This window comes from Triturus cristatus, chromosome 1_2 (genome assembly GCF_964204655.1).
Source record: "Triturus cristatus chromosome 1_2, aTriCri1.1, whole genome shotgun sequence".
Classification (NCBI taxonomy): domain Eukaryota; kingdom Metazoa; phylum Chordata; class Amphibia; order Caudata; family Salamandridae; genus Triturus; species Triturus cristatus.
In genome coordinates this window covers 901,826,945-901,847,196 of record NC_140580.1, presented here as the reverse complement: position 1 = coordinate 901,847,196, position 20,252 = coordinate 901,826,945, and the positions used below count along the sequence as shown (strand labels likewise).

The following is a 20,252-nucleotide window of genomic DNA, read 5'->3' as shown; positions in this document are numbered from 1 at the left end:
GTAGAACTAGGTGTCTAACCTGATGATCTCGTTATCCTCACACATGACGGGCACAGTTTCGAGACCCTGGTCAAATCACTTTTAAAAAACGTGCCTTCCATTGCTTGATTTGAACATAGTATAACTTTTCCAGACTACCTTGTGTTATTGATTAACTTCTAGGGCATTGGAATGTTTTCTTACGCGAAATTGAATAAAGTCTTGCAATTAAAATGTTGTGCCTTCTTTTAAAGAAATTATTTAGAGTTTCAAAAATAAAGAGCTGTTTCTTTTACTTGTTCATATTGTTGCACTGTATTTTATTTCATTTACGAATCTATAGCGATTGCTACCCCTGATGAAGCGTTGAAGCGCTTTACGCCACGCAGCATGCTACTCCTGGGGCCACCAGAGACGCGTGCCGGCTGGCATAAAGCACTTCAACGCCTCATCACGGGTAATAAGTGTTGTAACGTGCAATTACAATACAATACAATTTGGTTAATCTAGTAGTTACTGCAAGTACCAGATATAAAGCCAATGGACCATAAACAATAAATGTATTTAGGGATTTCATGGAGAGAAAGAGTCTTAGTGGCAGGTGAAGGAAGGTATTGAAGAGGATGATGGCTAAGATGACAGCAAGAAGAATTGGGGTGGGGACAAGAAGGAAGAGGATGCGCTAGAACGCAGGGACAATTGTCATAAAACGCACAATGGTTATTTCTTGCACCTTTTCAGATTATGACGTTGGGTTGAGAAGTTCATGACAAAAAATGCCACTTAGGAACGGCTGGTACTAGTGCCGTTCGGTCGGACCATTGGAAGTAAAAAATAAATGTCGCTCAGTGGATTAAGTTGTCAAGCACCTGCTCCTCGGATGTCGGTGCCCCCCTCACCGCTGCTGCTCGGTCTCTCCCTGCTCCACGAGGGAAGGATGCTTACACCTAACATGCAGTGTCTGTTCGGTGATGGAGAGAAGTTTTCACAGCCGCTGCCGGGGCGAGAGGTGAGGGGGTGTTACTATTCTGTGGATTTCAGGGAGGCTGCACTGTTTGTTGTGTGTTTGTGTCAGAAAGCATGTTCTGCTGCTACTGTGCCACCAGGAGCAACTCTGGAGCTTCTTTTAATGGAAACGGGGGTGAATAGATGCCACAGTCTGCCCTAAGGAGTGGATTTCAAAATGTGTGTGAACAAACAAACATTGGCAAATAGTACTGAAAAGTAAGGGGAACGATGAAGACCATACAGGGCCCGGGTTTCATGAACAGGCAGATAAGGAGCAGGCCTGTTGGGGCTGGGAGACTTTACGATGATTTGTTTTCTCCAAAAAGTGCAATAGGAATATGTATATGAACAATAGTATTATCAAAACAAAGGCTAACTTTGGACAATTATGGGCTTGTGTGTCATAAGAAGGGATGAGATGGGCGAACTATCATTCTTTATTTGATATTTCATTCTGTATTTCATTCATTCTGCATTTCTGTGTGTGATCAGTCACTCCGGCAGGCCATTCTACAGCTGTCTTTCACTCCCCCAGGAGTAAACCTGTGTTAATAAAATTGGATGGAATGATGGTGCTTAAATAGTGCTATGGATGTCCATGCGTCATATCCTCTTAATATTTAACCCCTTTGTAAACGACGTCTAATCTGATGGGAAGAAGCCAGTGGAGTTCCAACTCTCGCTTGATCCTTGAGCGATGGAAGGCGTTATGTCCTATCCTAGCCAGTCTTTGCCTTCTTAGGAATGATCACCTGTGGGCAACGATACATACAGTGCACCCAGAATGCCAAGTTCACCCCTGACCTTTTTTGAAAACACAGCACTTTGCATGACCATTCCATCCCTGACCTCTTTGCTATTAACATGCATATGTTGCACTGCAAATCAACAGCTGCTTCTCCTTACAACTAACATTGCCACATTGCGGGTTACTTGCTCCTCTTTTGCTGAACATATATCCAGTCCTGGTCTATTATTCTACTTAATAATCTTATTATGTGTCTTGGTTTTATTGGTCAAATGAAGTAAAGGTATTCCAAAGCTGCCGCACTTTGTTAAACAAAATCATGGGACTTGTGCCGCGGAGCTTAGCGTCCATCTATATGTCTGGCAATCCTTGCTGGGAATGTGGCTTTCATGCATTCACTGCATCAGGTTATTTTTCTACTTTAAACATACATTTGATGGTCAATATGTGGGAAATTTTAAATTCTGTTACTTTTTTACTACTTTGAAAGATATAAGCATATATAAAACGTTCAGATTCTAGACTATCAAGCCTTTGCATTTGTCTGTATTTCTTTAAATTCATAGCAAGGAAGGGCGAGCATGCAATGTAACTTTATTTTGGGACACGGAGGAAAGCTTTGCAATGCATGCTTGTTACCAGGATTAGTCAAGAGCATTGATATGCTGTCAACACAGAATCTTGTTTCTACAGATGGTGATGAATGAAACCTGCAGCAGTCTGTGGCCAGATTCGCAAAGATTTTTCTATGAGTAGGTATAATTTGCTCCCAAATTTCCAGGAGTAAGTTTCACCTACTCATAGCAAAAAGCTTTATGAACCAGCTCTAAATGTAGAAACTCGGATACGTCTGCCATTCAACCGTCCTCATCAATGGCTCTTACCATGCAAGTCCTTATTACCTTTATTAACGTCATTAGGCTGCAGCAGCATTTAAAATCCAAACCTAACAAGCATTGACAGAGCCAATAAGTCTTCTTTTGTTTTTAGTGATAATAGTGTGTTGCCCCCATTGATTTTTTGAAAGAAAACCCCATGAAGCAACTTATGCACTCGTAGAGAAAGTGTCATGAAGAGGAGTTAAAAGAGCGCGTTTGTGTTGTAAGTGGTAGTACACTGAAAAGGGATACCTAGCTAAATATTGCATAGTGTTATTTTTTAGACAAAGGACCAATATTTACTTTGCATCTTTCAGAAAGCCTAAAGTACCTGCATGTCTTTACTTTGTGAAGGTACAAAAAACTCTAAATCCCACTACACGTTATCATAACAGCATAGTAGAACAAATAAACGCGGAAGGGTGATTGGTAAATAGCTATCTTTCCTTATAACAATCTAAATCTTCAAACAGCAAGCACTTCCTAAACAAACAAGCATTGTTATGACCAATATGTTTCACCTTTGGGCGTTGCCCAATGCAGACCTGTTGGCTTGCGTCTTCACGAAATTCGAAAGTATACGTCACAATGCTATGTCGAGAGCATGTCACGTTGAGATTAGTTTTAATTTACCTTTCCAAGATGGCAGACGTTCAGAGTGGTAGGTAAAACAAATATAAAATGTTTAAAAGTGCCCAAGATGGGATTTTGTTTTTTAATAGTAGAGCGGCCAGGCGGCAAATTGCAGCTTGTGGTCCCTCCAAAAAGTAAAGCATATTTTTGGAAAAAAGAAAAAGATGGATGCGTGGAAACAATGTGGAGCTGGGTGGGGGAAGGAGGGTGTGAAAATGAAGAAAAAAAAACATGGAACTGAGATGGATGGATGCATGGGGTAGTAGAAGTGGCAAACAAGCTAGGTGGGGAGGCATGATGGAGAAGGGTGCGAGAATTTCACTGGAAAAGCAGCACACAAGGGAGAGAGCAAGTTCCTTGAGTGTAAGCAGTAGAAGGATACTAACCATCCAGTCGAAACAGCGATAAACTGTATATTGTCCACACAAGTTCTTCAGCGACAGGCAGCTAAAACCTATACGTAGGCAAAACCTAAAAAGCAATAATCAGTAATTTGAATGTCATCATGTCATTAGAGTATTACAGAAAACCCGCGTTGACTGAGTTACAAGCTACGTCACGTTGCATCTGTATTCCGACAGAAGAATTACTTGACTGCCACTAACCAAAACCTAATGAGAGCTCAAATGGGGCAATGTAATCCATGCTAGAAATGCCATGGCCTAAATGGACTGCCAATCTAAGCAGTAGCAGTGGCAACCCATGAAAATACAGGAAAGCCAATCGTTGTTGGGTTTGGCCAAAGTCAACTCCCTCTCTGTGCCAGGCATTGTACTTTTTGGAAGAATTGAAGATCGGTTCATCCAGACAGTTTAAGCTGCCTCTCCCCAAACCTGCAAAGGGATCTTTAGTTAGCCAAGCTTCCTCTAGACTAAAACCTCAGTTGCACTTGGCAAGTAAAGTGTTTGCCTCGATAGTCCTGCAGAAATTAGAGGAGTGGGTTAAATACATTCAGGTAGTAACTAAAGATGTATAGGCGTAAGGTGGGGCTTTCGGGGCTCAAGGATTTCAGCCTCGATCTCAGCACGCGTTTTGATGAAGTGGACAGGTCATTTTGCAGGAAAAGCAGAAGTCCTGGGGCACGAATAATAGCCTTCTCTGCAGCATTGAGGAACTAGAAAGAGCAGCAGGGAAATGTATAAAATATACTCAAGGTGGAGCACTGGCATCCAAAATAGTCTTAAACAATGAACTAGTACAAAGCGCTATATTAGTCAATGTTTTGTTTATTCCCTTCCAAAAACACAACTCAGTGCTTTGTTATTTAGCACAGAAGAGAAACAGGGAACATTGTTAATTTTTACATGCTGATGATAACATGCTATTCGACTAAAAACTGATCTGGCTCCAAAAGGATGCAGAATGAGTTCCAGTAACAAAAATTGTTCTAAACATAAATAGGATAAAAACCTTGGCCTCTTGAAATTAGAGGAAACGACACCAGTAGACTTATGACAAAAAAAGCCAATGGAGCAAATGATTTTCTGCATCATCCCTCTGGGTGCATTTCTCCACACTGAATGTGTCCTTTTTGTATATCTTATTAGTTGAATTGTCACTAGAATCGGGATTTCTGCTTTCAGCTTGCATACGTACTACGCCATCAGGATCTCTGAATTAAAAATCTCTATGGATGACCATCCAACCTTCTTTGGATTCCCCTTCATTTGTCAATCAGTGGATGGCAATACACCCTAACTGACCTCGCTTAAGGATATATAACAATTGGATAATACCACTGACTTACCTACCGCCCGTTATGCTGACTATCATTCAGGGCAGCAACGAAGGACCTCCTCGTCTGTATGTCTTGGGAAAGTTTCTGTACAGTGCTCCTGCCACAGCCTACTATAACAAATAGGTTACATAACATATTTCACAACCTTGAGGTCCTGAAATAGCCACCATAAAAGACACAGTCCACTGTAGGGTCCAGTATTCATATGAAGCCCGGTATCCATCCATCTTAACTGACTACTTCATAACAAAGTTAAAGACATCGGACACATATTGCTTGCTCCCTGGAGGTCTGTAAAATCGCCATCCCTGGAGGTCTCTACCATTACCATGTGCTAATCAAAATTGACATCTTATAATTATAACCACATAGAGGATGTCTGTAACGCAGACCATCCAGAAGTCCAGACAGACCTTTGTCTCTCTCCCTTTCCCCTCTCACTGCCTGTCCATCCTAGTCAGTGTAGAAAGTGGATCAAAAGCATAAAGGGAATCATAAATGTAGCATGGAATCTGAGCTAATTATAACTGCCAGCTATGTTCAATCATAACATGCACATCAATCTGTCACATACCATTTTTCCATCACCCCACCAAGAGCTGCAACCCAAGACAAGATAAGCGAGCGTTTGTGGTCATTTGTGCACAATACCAAAAGCTTCCCCTACAGGATCATTATTGATAGCCCACTATTCTGAACATACAGTGTCCCACAGGGTTATTTCATAACTATCTTAGAATGCACTTTGCACCCACACTTGGATTAACTTTGCAAGTGATGTGGTTCTAACTGTGACAGTGCTGTAGCATTCACCGACCTGGTACACACTGCTAAATTATATTTTAGTGTTACAAGTGTGCTGTTACTCTGTTGTGTGTCCCTGTGTAAATCAGTTCTGATTTCTTTCGCTTATTTTCATTCTGCACTACTTTCAAGTGGTAATGTTGAGGAATACGATAATAAGCAATTTTGCTTATGTCCTGGTGAAGGCATTGCAAATTGATGCTCTTGCCGAAACAATCTTTGACAGTTTTCACATTTTCTTTTTCTTCAATATGCTTATTATTACTGTGAACAGATTCAGTGGTTCTGGTATTTATGTCTTCTGCTAACCCTCTTTAAAAATCCACTATGGCTCCGTGCTGTTGCTGCTCCTGTTTTTCTTTCTTTTGTAATGTTAAATTTAGTAACTATGTGACATCCCACAAAATATGTTGCTTCATATAATCTATAAAACGCTATGCTTGTAGAAAGTCTTACAAAATCCTTATTCTAACCAATTAATATTTGTGGGGCAATAGTTTTAAAGAGATAATGCTAAAAAGTAAGTTGCCTCACTTGTGACATACATTATAGTGTTTTTTAAACATAGTCAAATTCTCCAGGTTACAATGTAGACGTTTTACTGTCTTTTCCATTAACCGTTCCTCACAGGCTAGACTGGAAACCACACATAACAGTTCAAATTAAATGGGCATCAGGATTTGCAGAAGCTCTACCTCGATTTAAATTCTTATGTGGGATTCCTTCCTTAATACCTTTTTTTTTAATGTATAATTCTTTTTATTATGAACAAATCAATGTTTCATACCAGTATGCGACATGAGCAAGAGATTATACATCCTCCATATCTCTGATATGGGTTACAGTGACTCAAATACAAATAAACAATATACGACAATTAGGGGGTTTCAAGAGTTTCATCGTCATTTAGTGATGCTGGTGGGATACATATATTTCCTCTATACAAGTTCCAGGGCCCCCATACTTTACTCCATTTCCTGGGACACCCCCTGGCTACATATACTGACTTTTCCCGGAACATGCACCAGTCCAAATCTTCCTTCCATTTATCAAGCATCGGCGGTTGGTGGCTCCCCAATTTTGTGCTATGTTTCTTTTAGCCACCATTAGAGCCAGGATCACCCACTTAATACCCTTTTTAAAGTACATATTTCCAAAGTAACCTGCGTGGCTGGGGTTGCAGCTCCTTTGTTGTGCATTGCCTTGTACACACAATTAGAAGTTATGAAATTAAAAGCCAGATGCAGAATTTTGCAGTTTAGTCAGCCAAGCCTGTGGTAGTAATGAATAGAGACCTTTGCAAACAGAAATATCAGCTACTAAATCCACACTGAACACATCATGTGAAGAACAAAGTCAGTAGGTGGAATACAGAACCTGGGTTTCTTATTCATACGTTATCTCTTAGCCCTTTCTCACGGAAAGGTTAGGGTTATTTTTATCAAGTAAATGAATATGATTTTAGACAAGTCTTTATGCATTTTGATTTAACCGGATATAGCTGTGCATGATTTGTAAAAGAATGAGTGCCTGTGCACAAAGCTCTGCTCAGAAGCCTGCTACCGGCACTGTTAAAATGAATACTAAGGCTGCATAGTCTTGAATCCACCTCATCCATCATTAATCCACTACCAGACACTCCCAGCCTTTTTATCTCACTCTTGTAGGATGTTGCTTTCCCCCTTTGCAACGGGTTTTCCATCTTTTCTTTCCTTCTTTCTTTCTCCTTTGCATGTTTTTCTCCTGTATTGCTCTCGGTTAATATTTGATGAGGAAAAATATTTAACGGTCTCCATAAATGAGTGCTGGTGGGCCTCACTGGCAACCACCAGCTCAAATTAAGCACTGCTAGAGATCGAAGACCAAGAGGCAGATTGATGGGTTTAGTGGAGTGCACAGTTGGGCAATTTTGTTTCTACCCCCTTCAGGTGTTTAGGTTAACCTTTTGCTAACTTCAGACGAATACGGTCCCTCAAAATGGGTGAACGGTCCTGCAACAGGTACTGTGGGAGAAAATAAATCTGCATAACAATTTCTGGACGCTAATTCTCCAGGCTGCAACGAAAGGTGGCAATGATTGGCTAATATCAGCTGGTTGACAGGTAGAGTCCAGAAACACTTTATGTTTTCTGACTATTTAGACCGAAGTGTTCTGTATATTTTTGTATTGTAGGTCTATTTTTGTGGGCGTTTCTCTAAAGTCCTCCCTTCTCACTGTTTTCACAGCTCGCAGCGCAGAAATTGAAGCCCGTTGTCCCAATCACTTTCTCCATCTCTAGCCGAACAGACTCAGGGGTGCACGCCCTCTGCAACTCGGCACATCTCGATATTCAGCGAACCAATGGGAAGCCACCCTTCTCAGAGGATGTTCTGGTTCATGCTTTGAACCATCACCTTAAACCGGAGTCCATCAGGTGAGCCACAGACATTTATCGTACATGCTTCACTTCATGTGAAATGCCTTATGTCCACCACTTACACCCATGGACATGATGAGCTCATCCCTACTTCCAAGATCCCAACACTTTGAAGCAGTCTACTGTCCAGCCAGAACGCCCTACTCCATTTGTAACTCATGTAATTGCTGCTGTGCGTCCACTGCTCCCCAATTATGTAACACCCTACCTTAACTACCTCCGAACTATTTGTCCACATATCCTACCTTATATTGTATTCTATTTTTATATAGTGTCACTATGTATTTTTTCATTTATTCCACATGTATCTCATGTTATTGCTGATGTGATATTTGTGTAAAACACTCTGATACCTTCAGGTCTAGTTTGCGCTTTATAAAACTAGATAAATAAATAAATAGGAAGCGGTGTTCTATCATAGTAGTTGACACTGCCACATCCGTCTGCATTTGCATACACAGCCACGTTTGGTGGCGTGCAACCCTGTCTTTTTGGTTCTGAGGATGGGTATAGGAGAGAATTACTTTTCCATCAATCTAAGATCACTCTCTTCCTCTGTGGTGTAACATTCTGTCATAACTTGAAACAGGAGTTGGGGTGATGGCGGGTAGCCATTCTAATAATCTGACTGCACCACCTTTACTGGGCTGCAAGAGTATGGCTCAGGTGAGGCCAAGAGAAAGATAAGATCTGGGACAGGACGGGAATCTCAAAAGTCAACAGCTCATGGCAGCGCCCCCATGCTTTAACGCTTACAAATCGTCCCTGAAACCCCTGTGTCAGTCATTGATGTTACCTGTTGGAACCATAAGATGGGCTTTGCCAAGCATTTTTCAAAGTTATTGGCAGATTTAGGATATCACATCCAAAGTGAAGTTTCATGTATCTGATAGAGACATCTAGCTACAGATTCCTTACCTTTGAATTAACCCCAGGCCCCAGACTGGATCCGGAAACTTTTCCACCAGATGGGACTTCAACAGAGTCCATGTAAGCCCTCCCATGACGCGCTGACGTCAGTTTCTTCTTTTCCACACTTCCACGTGGATCCGGAGAGCCGTACCTGTGCCCATTTTTGGCCTATCTTGATATTTGTCAATGACACAGTGTGCTTTGTTCTGGATGTTTTCTGGATCCTGGGGAGTACGATGTCAACCTCACACCTTTGCATGTGGTATATGGGCATGCACCGTGACTCCGAAGTATGCGGCTCATGTCTTCAGTTTCAGTCATCAGAGTTTCAGGAGCGCCGCACAACACTGTTAGATGCGCGTGGTCTAAGGTCCCTCGTCGGTCGCAGTCCTCTTCTCCCTCAGAGGACCGCTCTAGGGTCAGCTCCAGAAGTCCTTTGTTTTAGCTGTTGACTGGTAAGGCACACCGTAGGCAGTCGGAGTCGCGGTCTTCCCCTACTTAGGTACGTACATGTAGTGTCTCTGTAACGCCTTCTATTTCTCCAGTTACGGAGTTCTAGCGTGAATCTGCCACATGGCTTCCGATATTCCTCGGCGCTGAGGCGTCTCAGGATCAGATGAGGGAATACTATCTCTCCCTTCATGCTATGTTTGGTTCTCCGTATCTCTCTGGTGAGCCTCTCGGCCCCAAGGAGGCCGAAGAAGCGCTGAATGACTCCAAGCTGTCGGGACCCTCCTTGGTGTCAGTGAGGCCCTCTGGATATGTGATCAGCTCCAGTGCACAGCCCATCGGGGTTCCAAACTGTGACACCAGTGTTGGATCCGCCGGTATCAACAGTGCCAATTGCCTCTATTATGTCTCTTCCCTCCAACGTAGAGGTGTCGCCTCTTCGACATCGGTCGACATTGGTAGCGGTGTTGGCAGAACAGTTCTTTTCGGGCTACCTTCTCCTGCCTTCAGAGGAGCCCCATGCTATTTTTCCCTCAGGAGACAAGTATTTTGGTGAAGCCTGTGATGACATGAGTGACACTACTCAGCCTCCTTTCTATACGTCGGTCCGCGTTTTAGCACGGAAAGTAGTCATGGAAGAAACTGATGTCAGCGTGTCAGGGGAGGGCTTATATGGACTCTGTCGACGTCACATCCGGTGGGTAACGTTGCTACAGAGTCACTCGACGCCCTCTATCGACGCACTGAGATACTGCTGTGGAAAAGTTTCCAGATCCAGTCTGGCGCTTGGGGATAATTCAAAGGTAAGGAATCTATGGCTAGATTCTGTCTCTACCAGATAAGGTGTTACCAAAGATAAGTCACTTATTCGTTAGCTACAAACCATGATACTCCGTATTTGGTGTGACCTGGAAAGGTTGGCCTCCGAACCTTCATGACTCTCCATGCTAGTTGGTCAAACAGACAGACTTGCTTACTCCATTGCCACCAAACCAGAAACAATGTAACACAACTGATTATCACACAAAATAGTAATGTCAGCTATCCACACAGGTTGCAATGTGACATCGGTATTTGTTGTATTCTTAAAAGGTGGTAACAGTTCATACACTATGTTGCCTTACTCCAGAATGGGTGTCCAGTGCATATATGCGGTTATTGAAATTGGTTATGTTGAGTGGAATTTAGAAACATCCATCGGTGAGATACTGCCAGAGTATACAAAAGCTCAGAGACATTCAATCCTCCTTTTGTCCACTTACAATTATGGCACTTTCCTTCTAGTCAAAGACTTGTTAATTCATAACTACTAAAGGATGGAAATCTGTTGTGAAGTTTTTTTTATTTTAAAGTTTACATTTTTATTGGCTATTCCATAATCACATTAACAATATTGACAAAGTGGATAACACACCACTTATGGTCCCTGCCCCAGGCTCTAACATAATCACAGTATAATATATACGTAAATATAGTGCATTGTTAATGATTTCCCATGTCACAACGGAGGACAACAGTTCAAGCAAAACATTTGCAAAGCATAAGCTAAAGTTCATCTCATAGCCTCTGTTATAACCTTATCATCCTGGCGTCCAAAGCCACTCACTTTTCTAAGGTAGCCACTCATCTGGTGGAGCCAACAACTCAGAGAGCATTGCCTACCATGCCCATAAATCATCTGCCAGTTTATTATCCCTGCGCGTCTTGCGCATGTGGCTCTCCTCAGCGTTCGCCCATTCAGCCATATCTTTCAACCAGTCAGCAATTTTCGATGCAGTCGATGACAGTCACCCCAGAGCAATTCTACGTTTTGTCAATACCAGCTCCAGGACAAAAAATTTCCTACTTAAATTCTTCTTTTTCCTGTAGGGGATATGTCCCAACAGACAAGGACCCACTTCCCTGGGGATTGTCCACCCGAGGCCATGCCTAATGATGTGAGAACTGTCTGCCAGTATTTGTTTATGTTCGACACCTCCAAATCATAAGTAATATACATGCCTCCTGCCCTCTGCATCGGGGCACCTAGAGGAGCGCGCCGAGTCTATAACATGTAACCTTCTGGGGGAAAGGTAAACCTCATGTATCACATTATTTTGCAGCAATTTAAACCGCGTGTTGGTGGATGTGGATTTCACACCCTTGTGTATGGCACCTCCAGAATCTCTTGGCATTTGTGCTGTACTGAAAGCTCGGCAAGAGGAGCATCCTCCCTCAGTGCCCTGTAGATATGAGAGATCAACCTCCTACCTCCAGCCATGACTTGCAGAGTTTCCAAATGGTGGGAGGTCTGCGGGATCTCAGAAAAGACGGCCGAAATTCGCGTGCAGTAGCTGCAATTTTGGCAAATTGAAGGATTGTCCAGTTCCAAGTTGGAACACCTCTGTAGCACCCGCAAGGGTGATAAACCTATTGTTTGGGTATAAATCTCATAAAGTTCACAACCGCCAGCCCGCAATTCTTTTAGGGACATAGAACGTTCAATAAATTTAAATGGGCGCCACATTTGCACATCACAGTAAATATCAGCGTCCAGTGCATAACGGGCAAAGACGGATTTCTGACAATCTGTTGTATGAACGATGACAGCACATGGCAATGCAGCTACTCCTTTCTTAGGTCTCGGCTAGGCAGCGCTTGCGCTGTCTCTTCGAGACATGCTGTATTCAGATATGGACTTTAAGCTCCGCCTATTTTGCACCCATCTTTGCAATTGGCTTCTCTTCCTTCCCTTTGTAAATGATAGCTTGCAATTCGTGATTAGGCTTAGTAGTCCCTCCTAAGTACAGCCCTGTCTTCTATTGTTACCTCCCATGAGGACATCCCCTCCTACAGTTGTCCTTACAGCTAGCTTTTATTAGCAGTTAGAGAGCACTATTTTCTTAATGTCTTGTTTTAGCTGCCCTTCAGCTGTCCTGGGGCAGCAGTTGATGACTGCCTTTCCTTTCTTGTTAATATTTACTCTTGTCCGAGTTCACTTTAGCCCCTCCTCATGCAGTCCAAGATTCTTTTATTAATATTCAAAAAAGTAGTATTTTGCGAGCAGCGCCTTTCTTTTCCTTGGCGCCCCTCGCAATATTCTATTTTCTCACTATTGTAATTTTTTCACGAGCAGCGCAGCACGCTGCCTTCAACTTTCTCAATGACGGCCCGCCTTTCTTTCCCTGCCATTCTTAAAAATAAATGCAGCGTGCTGCACAGCTTACGATAAACATACAATATTGAAAAAATAAAGTTTGGCGAGCCGCGCTTTTCTTTTCTTCTGCGTCACTTGCCAAACTCTATATTTTAATATTATTTGCTTTTAATAAGGAGAGAGACAACCGCAGATCAAATCACTCTGGGGGTCAGTCAGGTGATTATTATCCCCTTACATCACAGCATGGAGAGAAACGTGGCTTCTCAGTCACAAAGATGACGCTCAATCTGCACACTTTTATGGCTCGATGACTGTCCTTCTTTCCCAGTGGTCCTTGCATGGAGAGTTTGGGGGGGGGGGGGGGGGGGGGGGTCATACCTGAGGGGTTAAACTCACAAGAAAAGATGTGGTTGTGTTTGGGAGGGAGGAACAGGTGGTGCATGCTTGCACACGATTAGCAACGGTGCTTCCTTGTGCAATAAGACGAGTCCTGCACAGTCCGAAAGCTGGTCAGTATGGCAATGAAGCCATCCATTCTGTTTCTGAATTTGAGCTCAGCTTGCATACCAACAGACATTCTTTTGCTTTTACCAAGATTTTACGAGATTTTATTTGATAAAACGATATTATATCAATCATATTGCACTGCCGGCGTTTGGTGCGAGCCACCACCACCGCGTTTCTATTTACCCCTGATGAAGGGCAAGAACTGCCCGAAATGCATTGGGTGATGTGGAATGTTTCATACAAACGCTTTCAAGTTGACTTGAATGGATCTGCGATATGATTGCTATAATATCGTTTTATCAAATAAAATCTCGTCAACACATATGAAGATTGGTGTTCACATCTTTGCTTGAACTCTTCAGACAAATGTACTATATCGCCTCCTGCGATCCCACGCTGTGCTCAGGGGACGTTGCCTAACCCAGGCAATGCTACCTTTCAGGGGTATTTTATTTTATACCAACATTCAAGTAACTTGTGCCACAACACCTCGGTTTGTCTGGTGTAGGGTTACTACGGATTGTGCTCCACATCTGGACTTTGGCTCTTCAGGGTCAGCCATTCACTTTGCTTACAATACTGTGCTGCTGGCAAGGACACCGTAAAATTCAGCAACTAGGGGGACTTCAGCCAACCAACGCCCTATATTTGCATTTATTTTTCCATTGGCAAAATGTGTCTCTTCCATTGTTTTACATTTCACTCTGTATCTGGAAAAACAGGAACCACCAGCTTTTTTCATTATTCGTGTATGAGCGGCGTGGGACAATGCACTGATGCAAGGAAGTAGTACTGTTTATCCAAAATGAAGACATACTTCGCCTCCTTCTCCTATCTGCATCCAGACTCATCTATATTCGTGTAATACTCACAGATAGCACACTCTGCAGCTCTTTCTCTGTGTGTTTCTTCTCCCCCTCCCGACAGACAGAAGAGAAAAAAAAGCGCTATGTCACGGCCAGTGCTTGCCGGCACTCCACCAACCTTCTGCCCTCCCGTTCACCACCCCCACTCTATCTTTGCATTTGCTTGTTAGGTTTGGCATTAGCAAAGACCTTTTGATTTTGAAAGTATTAAAAAAATATATATATTATATATATATTACCTACTGGCGGTCGCCAGTAGGTAGTTATAGTTAGGACCTATTTTCCATAGGGAATCCGCAACATTCTATTCCCAATAAGTCTGGCGCCGGTTGACGAATCCTCGCGAAATTTTCCAAACTTTTGGCCAGCTCCGCTCCGCTCCTACCCTGAAAGTTTTGTGGTGATTCGTCAAGCGGGGGTCGAGAAAAAAGGGGGGGTGCCAAAACGCGTTTTCCCCACGCAGTTTCCCATAGGATCTGTTGTCGCAGCTACAGCCCGAACCACTGAACGGAATGACACCAAATTTGGCAAAGAGATAGTCCTCAGTTCAGACTCGTGCCTTTTGCATAAATGGTGTGAATCCGTTCAGTAGTTCCTGAGAAAATTAGAATTAAAAGTACATAAATATCAATGGGCGGGGAGGATCCGCGGACCCTACCCGCACCGTAAGCGCACCCTCCCCGAACCGAGCACGCACCCTCCCGATCGCGCACTGAATGCTGATTGGCTGTCGAGTGTCTGTCTACATTCGAAACCAGGAACTGTTGGCGGCCATTTTCTGCCTCGGTAGAAGCGAGGCTGAAGAAGCAAGGGGAATAAGTGTGTAAAACATATAAAGGGGGCAGAGTGGAAATACTCTGACCCTCTAGAGGTGCATAGAGGGTCCTAGAAGGACCCCCTGGGGTCCCATTTTTTACAACAAAAAAAACGGCGGAATGCACGCACGGTGCGCGCCTCCTACCGCGTTGGGTGCATGGATTCTCTCGCGTTGGGTGCGCTGATCCACGGATTTTCTTTTTTTAAAAAGACAAGAAATCAATGGTTGTATGACTACTTTCTACACTGAAAGGTAGGGTGTATATTTCTGTTTTTTAAAGGTATGATTCTTATTGGTTGACAAAAACAGATTGTAAGGAACATTATATATGATAAGCTGATATGTTGAAAAGTCAAGCACACTTCCTGTCTTGTTTAGCAACATTGTGTGCTGAACTTGTGACCTGTGTGCTCAGTGCAGTGTTCCATGAGCTGTTTCTGTGGTAACAGGTAGAAGGCAGATTGGGGGAAGGGTTGAAATGTATTTCAGTTGGAAAGGGTTGAAATGTTTAACCAATAGAAATGTGTGTTTGCTTTTGAGTTTATGTGTGAAGGATTGTGATTTGATGTTTACATGTATATGTGTGGAAAATGAAAGGGAAACTTTTCCATTCTTTGTTTTTGCTGAGAGGTGCACAGTGCAGAGATTCTGTAAAAGAAAATATGGTGAGTGACTGATATACTTTTTAATCTACAAAACAACTTGAAAGGTGAGTTATTTAATTGTGAGGGGATGTATGTAGACTATTTTCATTTTAATCAGACTAATGTATTTCTCCTGCTAAAGTGTAGGGAGTACTTTTTTTCTCTACAATCTTATTGACAGTGTGTGTGCATGTAGAAACCATTCTGTGATAATCATTTGTGTTTTTCATGTGTTTGCAGATAGATAACTGTGCTGTTTTTATATTTTGGTAGAATTAGAAACCAGTCATTGTTTATGAATTTGTGAAATGAGTTATGATATGTATCTATACTAAAATGTAGTACTTCTTCTAGATGAAGAAATGTGTTTTGGTATAGTGCAAGGGATAGTGTTGTTTGTCTAGAATCACACAGTGAGTATGTGTGCATTTGGGAACCACTGTGAGATAGCATTTTGTAACATCGTGTATTTGCTGAGGAGATAACTGTTTTAAAACCTGTCATGTTGTCAAGTTTTATTAGCATTAGAAGCCAGTGTTTGCTTATGCATTGATAAAATAAGTCATGCTTTGAGACTAATGTGCTGTACTTTAATATGTAGATTATGTGTAGTCTCCTTACCCCTTGCACAGTAGTGAATGAGTTTTGGTAAGCTGCTAGGGATAGTGTTGCTTGTCTAGAATCACACTGTGAGTCTGTGTGCATTTGGGAACCACTGTGAGAGAAGTATGTGTAATATTGTGTATTTGCTGACATAACTTTTTTAAAACCTGTCATGTTGTCAAGTTTTAGTAGAATTAGAAGCCAGTTTTTTATTATGCTTTTATTAAATGAGTCAGGCTTTGACAGAAAGGTGCAGTCCTGAAATATGTAGATTGTGTGCAGTTCCCTTATCAGTTCCACAGTAGTGAAGGATGTTTGGTAAAGTGCTAGGTATAGTGGTTGTTGTCTAGAATCACACTGTGAGTCTGTGTGCATTTGGGAACCACTGTGAGAGAAGCATTTGGTAACATTGTGTATGTTTTAGCAGATAACTCTATTAAAACCTGTCATGTTGTCAAGTTTTAGTAGCATTTAGAAGCCAGTCTTTGCTTATGCGTTGTTTAAATGAGTCATGCTTTGACACTAATGTGCTGTACTTAAATATGTAGATTGTGTGCAGTACCATTACCTCTTCTAGACTAGTGAATGAGTTTTGGTAAACTGCTAGGGATAGTGTTGCTTGTCTAAAATCACACTGTGAGTCCGTGTACATTTGGGTAAGGATTTTGAGAGAAGCATTTGGTAACATAGTGTATTTGATGACAGATAACTGTTTTAAAATCGGTCATGTTGTCAAGTTTTAGTAGGTTTAGAAGCTATTCTGTGCTTATGCATTGATAAAATGAGTCAGGGCTTGACACTAAAGTGCAGTACCATGTACTATTCTCTTCACTGTGCCAGAACTGAAAATGTAAACGTTTTACCCAGGCACTAAGTTAGCAGTAGTCTGATGATTTAGTCAGTTTCCAAGTACTCATGTTGTGAACCATACATTACCACATAGATTGTTTGAAATGTCTATGTAGTATGCATGCAGTCTTCTAACATACTATACACTTGTCTTTCACATTTTCAATTCGCTAGTCAGTATCCATACAGTTCCAGGAAACACCCTGTAACTCCCTTTGCAGTCCTCTAGTGACTCATTCAGCATCATGTACTAATCCATTCACTGTGCCAAAACCCAAACACTTATAAAGTCACCAAGATACTATCTTTGGAGTACTCTAATCATTCAGTCAGTGCCTAAGTATTCATGCACTGAGCCAGGCCTTAGCACATGGACTGCTTCAAACCCCTATCCACTATGTATGCAGTCTTCTAACCACCTAGACACTTGTCTTTCACACTTTCAATTCCCTAGTCAGTAGCCATACAGTCCAGCAAACATCCTGTCACTCCCTTTGCACTCCTCTAGTGACCCATTCAGTACCAAGTACTAATCCATTCACTGTGCGAAAAGCCTACCACTTATAAATTTACCTAGGCATTCTCCTTGCTGTACTCTAATCATTCAGTCAGTACCCAAGTAGTCATGCAGTGAGCCAGGCCTTAGCACATGGACTGCTTTAAATGCCTATGCAGTATGGATGCAGTCCTCTAATCACCTACACAGTTGTCTTTCACACCTTCAATTCCCTAGTTAGTATTCATACACTTCTAGCAAACACCCTGTCACTCACCCAGTATGTCTCCTTATAGTACTGTAATCATTTAGTCAGTTAGCATGTAGTTTTTTAGTGAGGTAGGATTTAGGGCATGTGCTGAGAGAAGTGTGTGGTAATATTGTGTATTTGCTGACAGATAACTGTTTTAAAACCTGTCTTGTTGTCAAGTTGTAGTAGCATTAGAAGGCAGTTTTTGCTAATGCTTTGATTAAATGAGTCAGGCTTTGACACAAAAGTGCAGTCCTGAAATATGTAGATTGTGTGCAGTTCCCTTACCACTTGCACTGTAGTGAATGAGTTTTGGTAAACTCCTAGGGATAGTGATGCTTGTCTAGAATCACACTGTGAGTTAGTGTGTATTTGGGAACCACTATGAGAGAAGCATTTGGTAACATCGTGTATTTTCTGACAGATAACTTTTTAAAAACCTGTCATGTTGTCAAGTTTTAGTAGAATTAGAAGCCAGTTTTTGATTATGCTTTTATTAAATGAGTCAGGCTTTGACAGAAAAGTGCAGTCCTGAAATATGTAGATTGTGTGCAGTTCCCTTATCAGTTCCACAGTAGTGAATGATTTTTGGTAAAGTCCTAGGTATAGTGGTTGTTGTCTAGAATCACACTGTGAGTCTGTGTGCATTTGGGAACCACTGTGAGAGAAGCATTTGGTAACATCGTGTATTTTTTAGCAAATGCATGTTGTCAAGTTTTAGTAGCATTAGAAGCCAGTCTTTGCTTATGCGTTGATTAAATGAGTCATGCTTTGACACTAATGTGCTGTACTTAAATATGTAGATTGTGTGCAGTACCATTACCTCTTCTAGACTAGTGAATGAGTTTTGGTAAACTGCTAGGGATAGTGTTGCTTGTCTAAAATCACACTGTGAGTCTGTGTACATTTGGGTAAGGATTGTGAGAGAAGCATTTGGTAACATAGTGTATTTGATGACAGATAACTGTTTTAAAACCGGTCATGTTGTCAAGTTTTAGTAGCTTTAGAAGCTATTCTTTGCTTATGCATTGATAAAATGAGTCAGGGTTTGACACTAAAGTGCAGTACCATGTACTATTCTCTTCACTGTGCCAGAACTGAAAATTTAAAAGTTTTACCCAGGCACTAAGCTAGCAGTAGTCTGACGATTTAGTCAGTTTCCAAGTACTCCTGTTGCGAACCATACATTACCACATAGATTGTTTCAAATGTCTATGTAGTATGCATGCAGTCTTCTAGCATACTATACACTTGTCTTTCACATTTTCAATTCGCTAGTCAGTATCCATACACTTCCAGGAAACACCCTGTAACTCCCTTTGCAGACCTCTAGTGACCCATTCAGCATCATGTACTAATCCATTCACTGTGCCAAAACCCAAACACTTATAAATTCACCAAGATACTATCTTTGGAGTACTCTAATCATTCAGTCAATGCCTAAGTATTCATGCACTGAGCCAGGCCTTAGCACATGGACTGCTTCAAACCCCTATCCACTATGTATGCAGTATTCTAACCACCTAGACACTTGTCTTTCACACTTTCAATTCCCTAGTCAGTATCCATACAGTCCAGCAAACATCCTGTCACTCCCTTTGCACTCCTCTAGTGACCCATTCAGTACCAAGTACTAATCCATTCCCTGTGCGAAAAGCCTACCACTTATAAATTCACCTAGGCACTCTCCTTGCTGTACTCTAATCATTCAGTCTGTATCCAAGTAGTCATGCAGTGAGCCAGGCCTTAGCACATGGACTGCTTTAAATGCCTATGCAGTATGGATGCAGTTCTCTAATCACCTACACAGTTGTCTTTCACACCTTCAATTCCCTAGTTAGTATTCATACACTTCTAGCAAACACCCTGTCACTCACCCAGTGTGTCTCCTTATAGTACTGTAATCATTTAGTCAGTTAGCATGTAGTCTTTTAGTGAGGTAGGCTTTAGGGCATGAACTGCTTCAAAGTAGTATGTACTATGCATGTAGTGTTTTAACCATCGTCACACTTGTGGTTCAGGGCTATAGTTTCTTAGTCAGTTTTTATATAAAATGTGTTTGTACAGTAATGGAATAGTATAAATTTGAAAGTTATTAATATACATTTATTTGTGATTCTTTTTTACAGATACAGAACAGGAGTGTTTCTCATCTGTTTGCACTCTTCTCGTGCAAGATTGTTTGGATGAAGGGTCCTTAGGTGTTTCATCATACTTGCTGTCCCGCACGAGCATTTTTTGTTAGGATCCCCTCGTAACAGAACTCTTTTGCAAATCTTGCGCGTGACGAAGGTGGCATTGGTCTTTGTTTGCCCCTCGAGAAAAGTAGAAAATTTCCACATCACTGAAGGAAAACGTTGTGGGCGTGGTGCATCCTCCAAAAATTCATCCTTAGATTCGGTGAATATTTTAAAGTGACAACATTTACAGTTTTTGTAAGTTAAACTTATAAAATTTTGTTAGCTGTATGCATTTTATATATCTGTGATTTGTATCTTGTTTTTTTTTTGGAGA

At 41.7% G+C, this 20,252-nt stretch overlaps 1 protein-coding gene across 3 annotated transcripts in view; it reads left to right on the top strand.

Annotated features, from left to right (window-relative positions):
• PUSL1 (pseudouridine synthase like 1) overlaps nucleotides 1-20,252 on the top strand; it is a 468,348-nt gene that overhangs the window by 194,368 nt on the left and 253,728 nt on the right. For 2 of the 3 annotated variants that reach the window (XM_085609617.1, XM_085609615.1), the window contains exon 3: nucleotides 8,015-8,202. In XM_085609617.1, the coding sequence (XP_085465743.1) occupies nucleotides 8,015-8,202 (188 nt within the window). Of the gene's footprint in view, nucleotides 1-720; nucleotides 989-8,014; nucleotides 8,203-20,252 lie in introns of all 3 variants that reach the window. The other variant, XM_085609616.1, reaches the window with a different exon arrangement.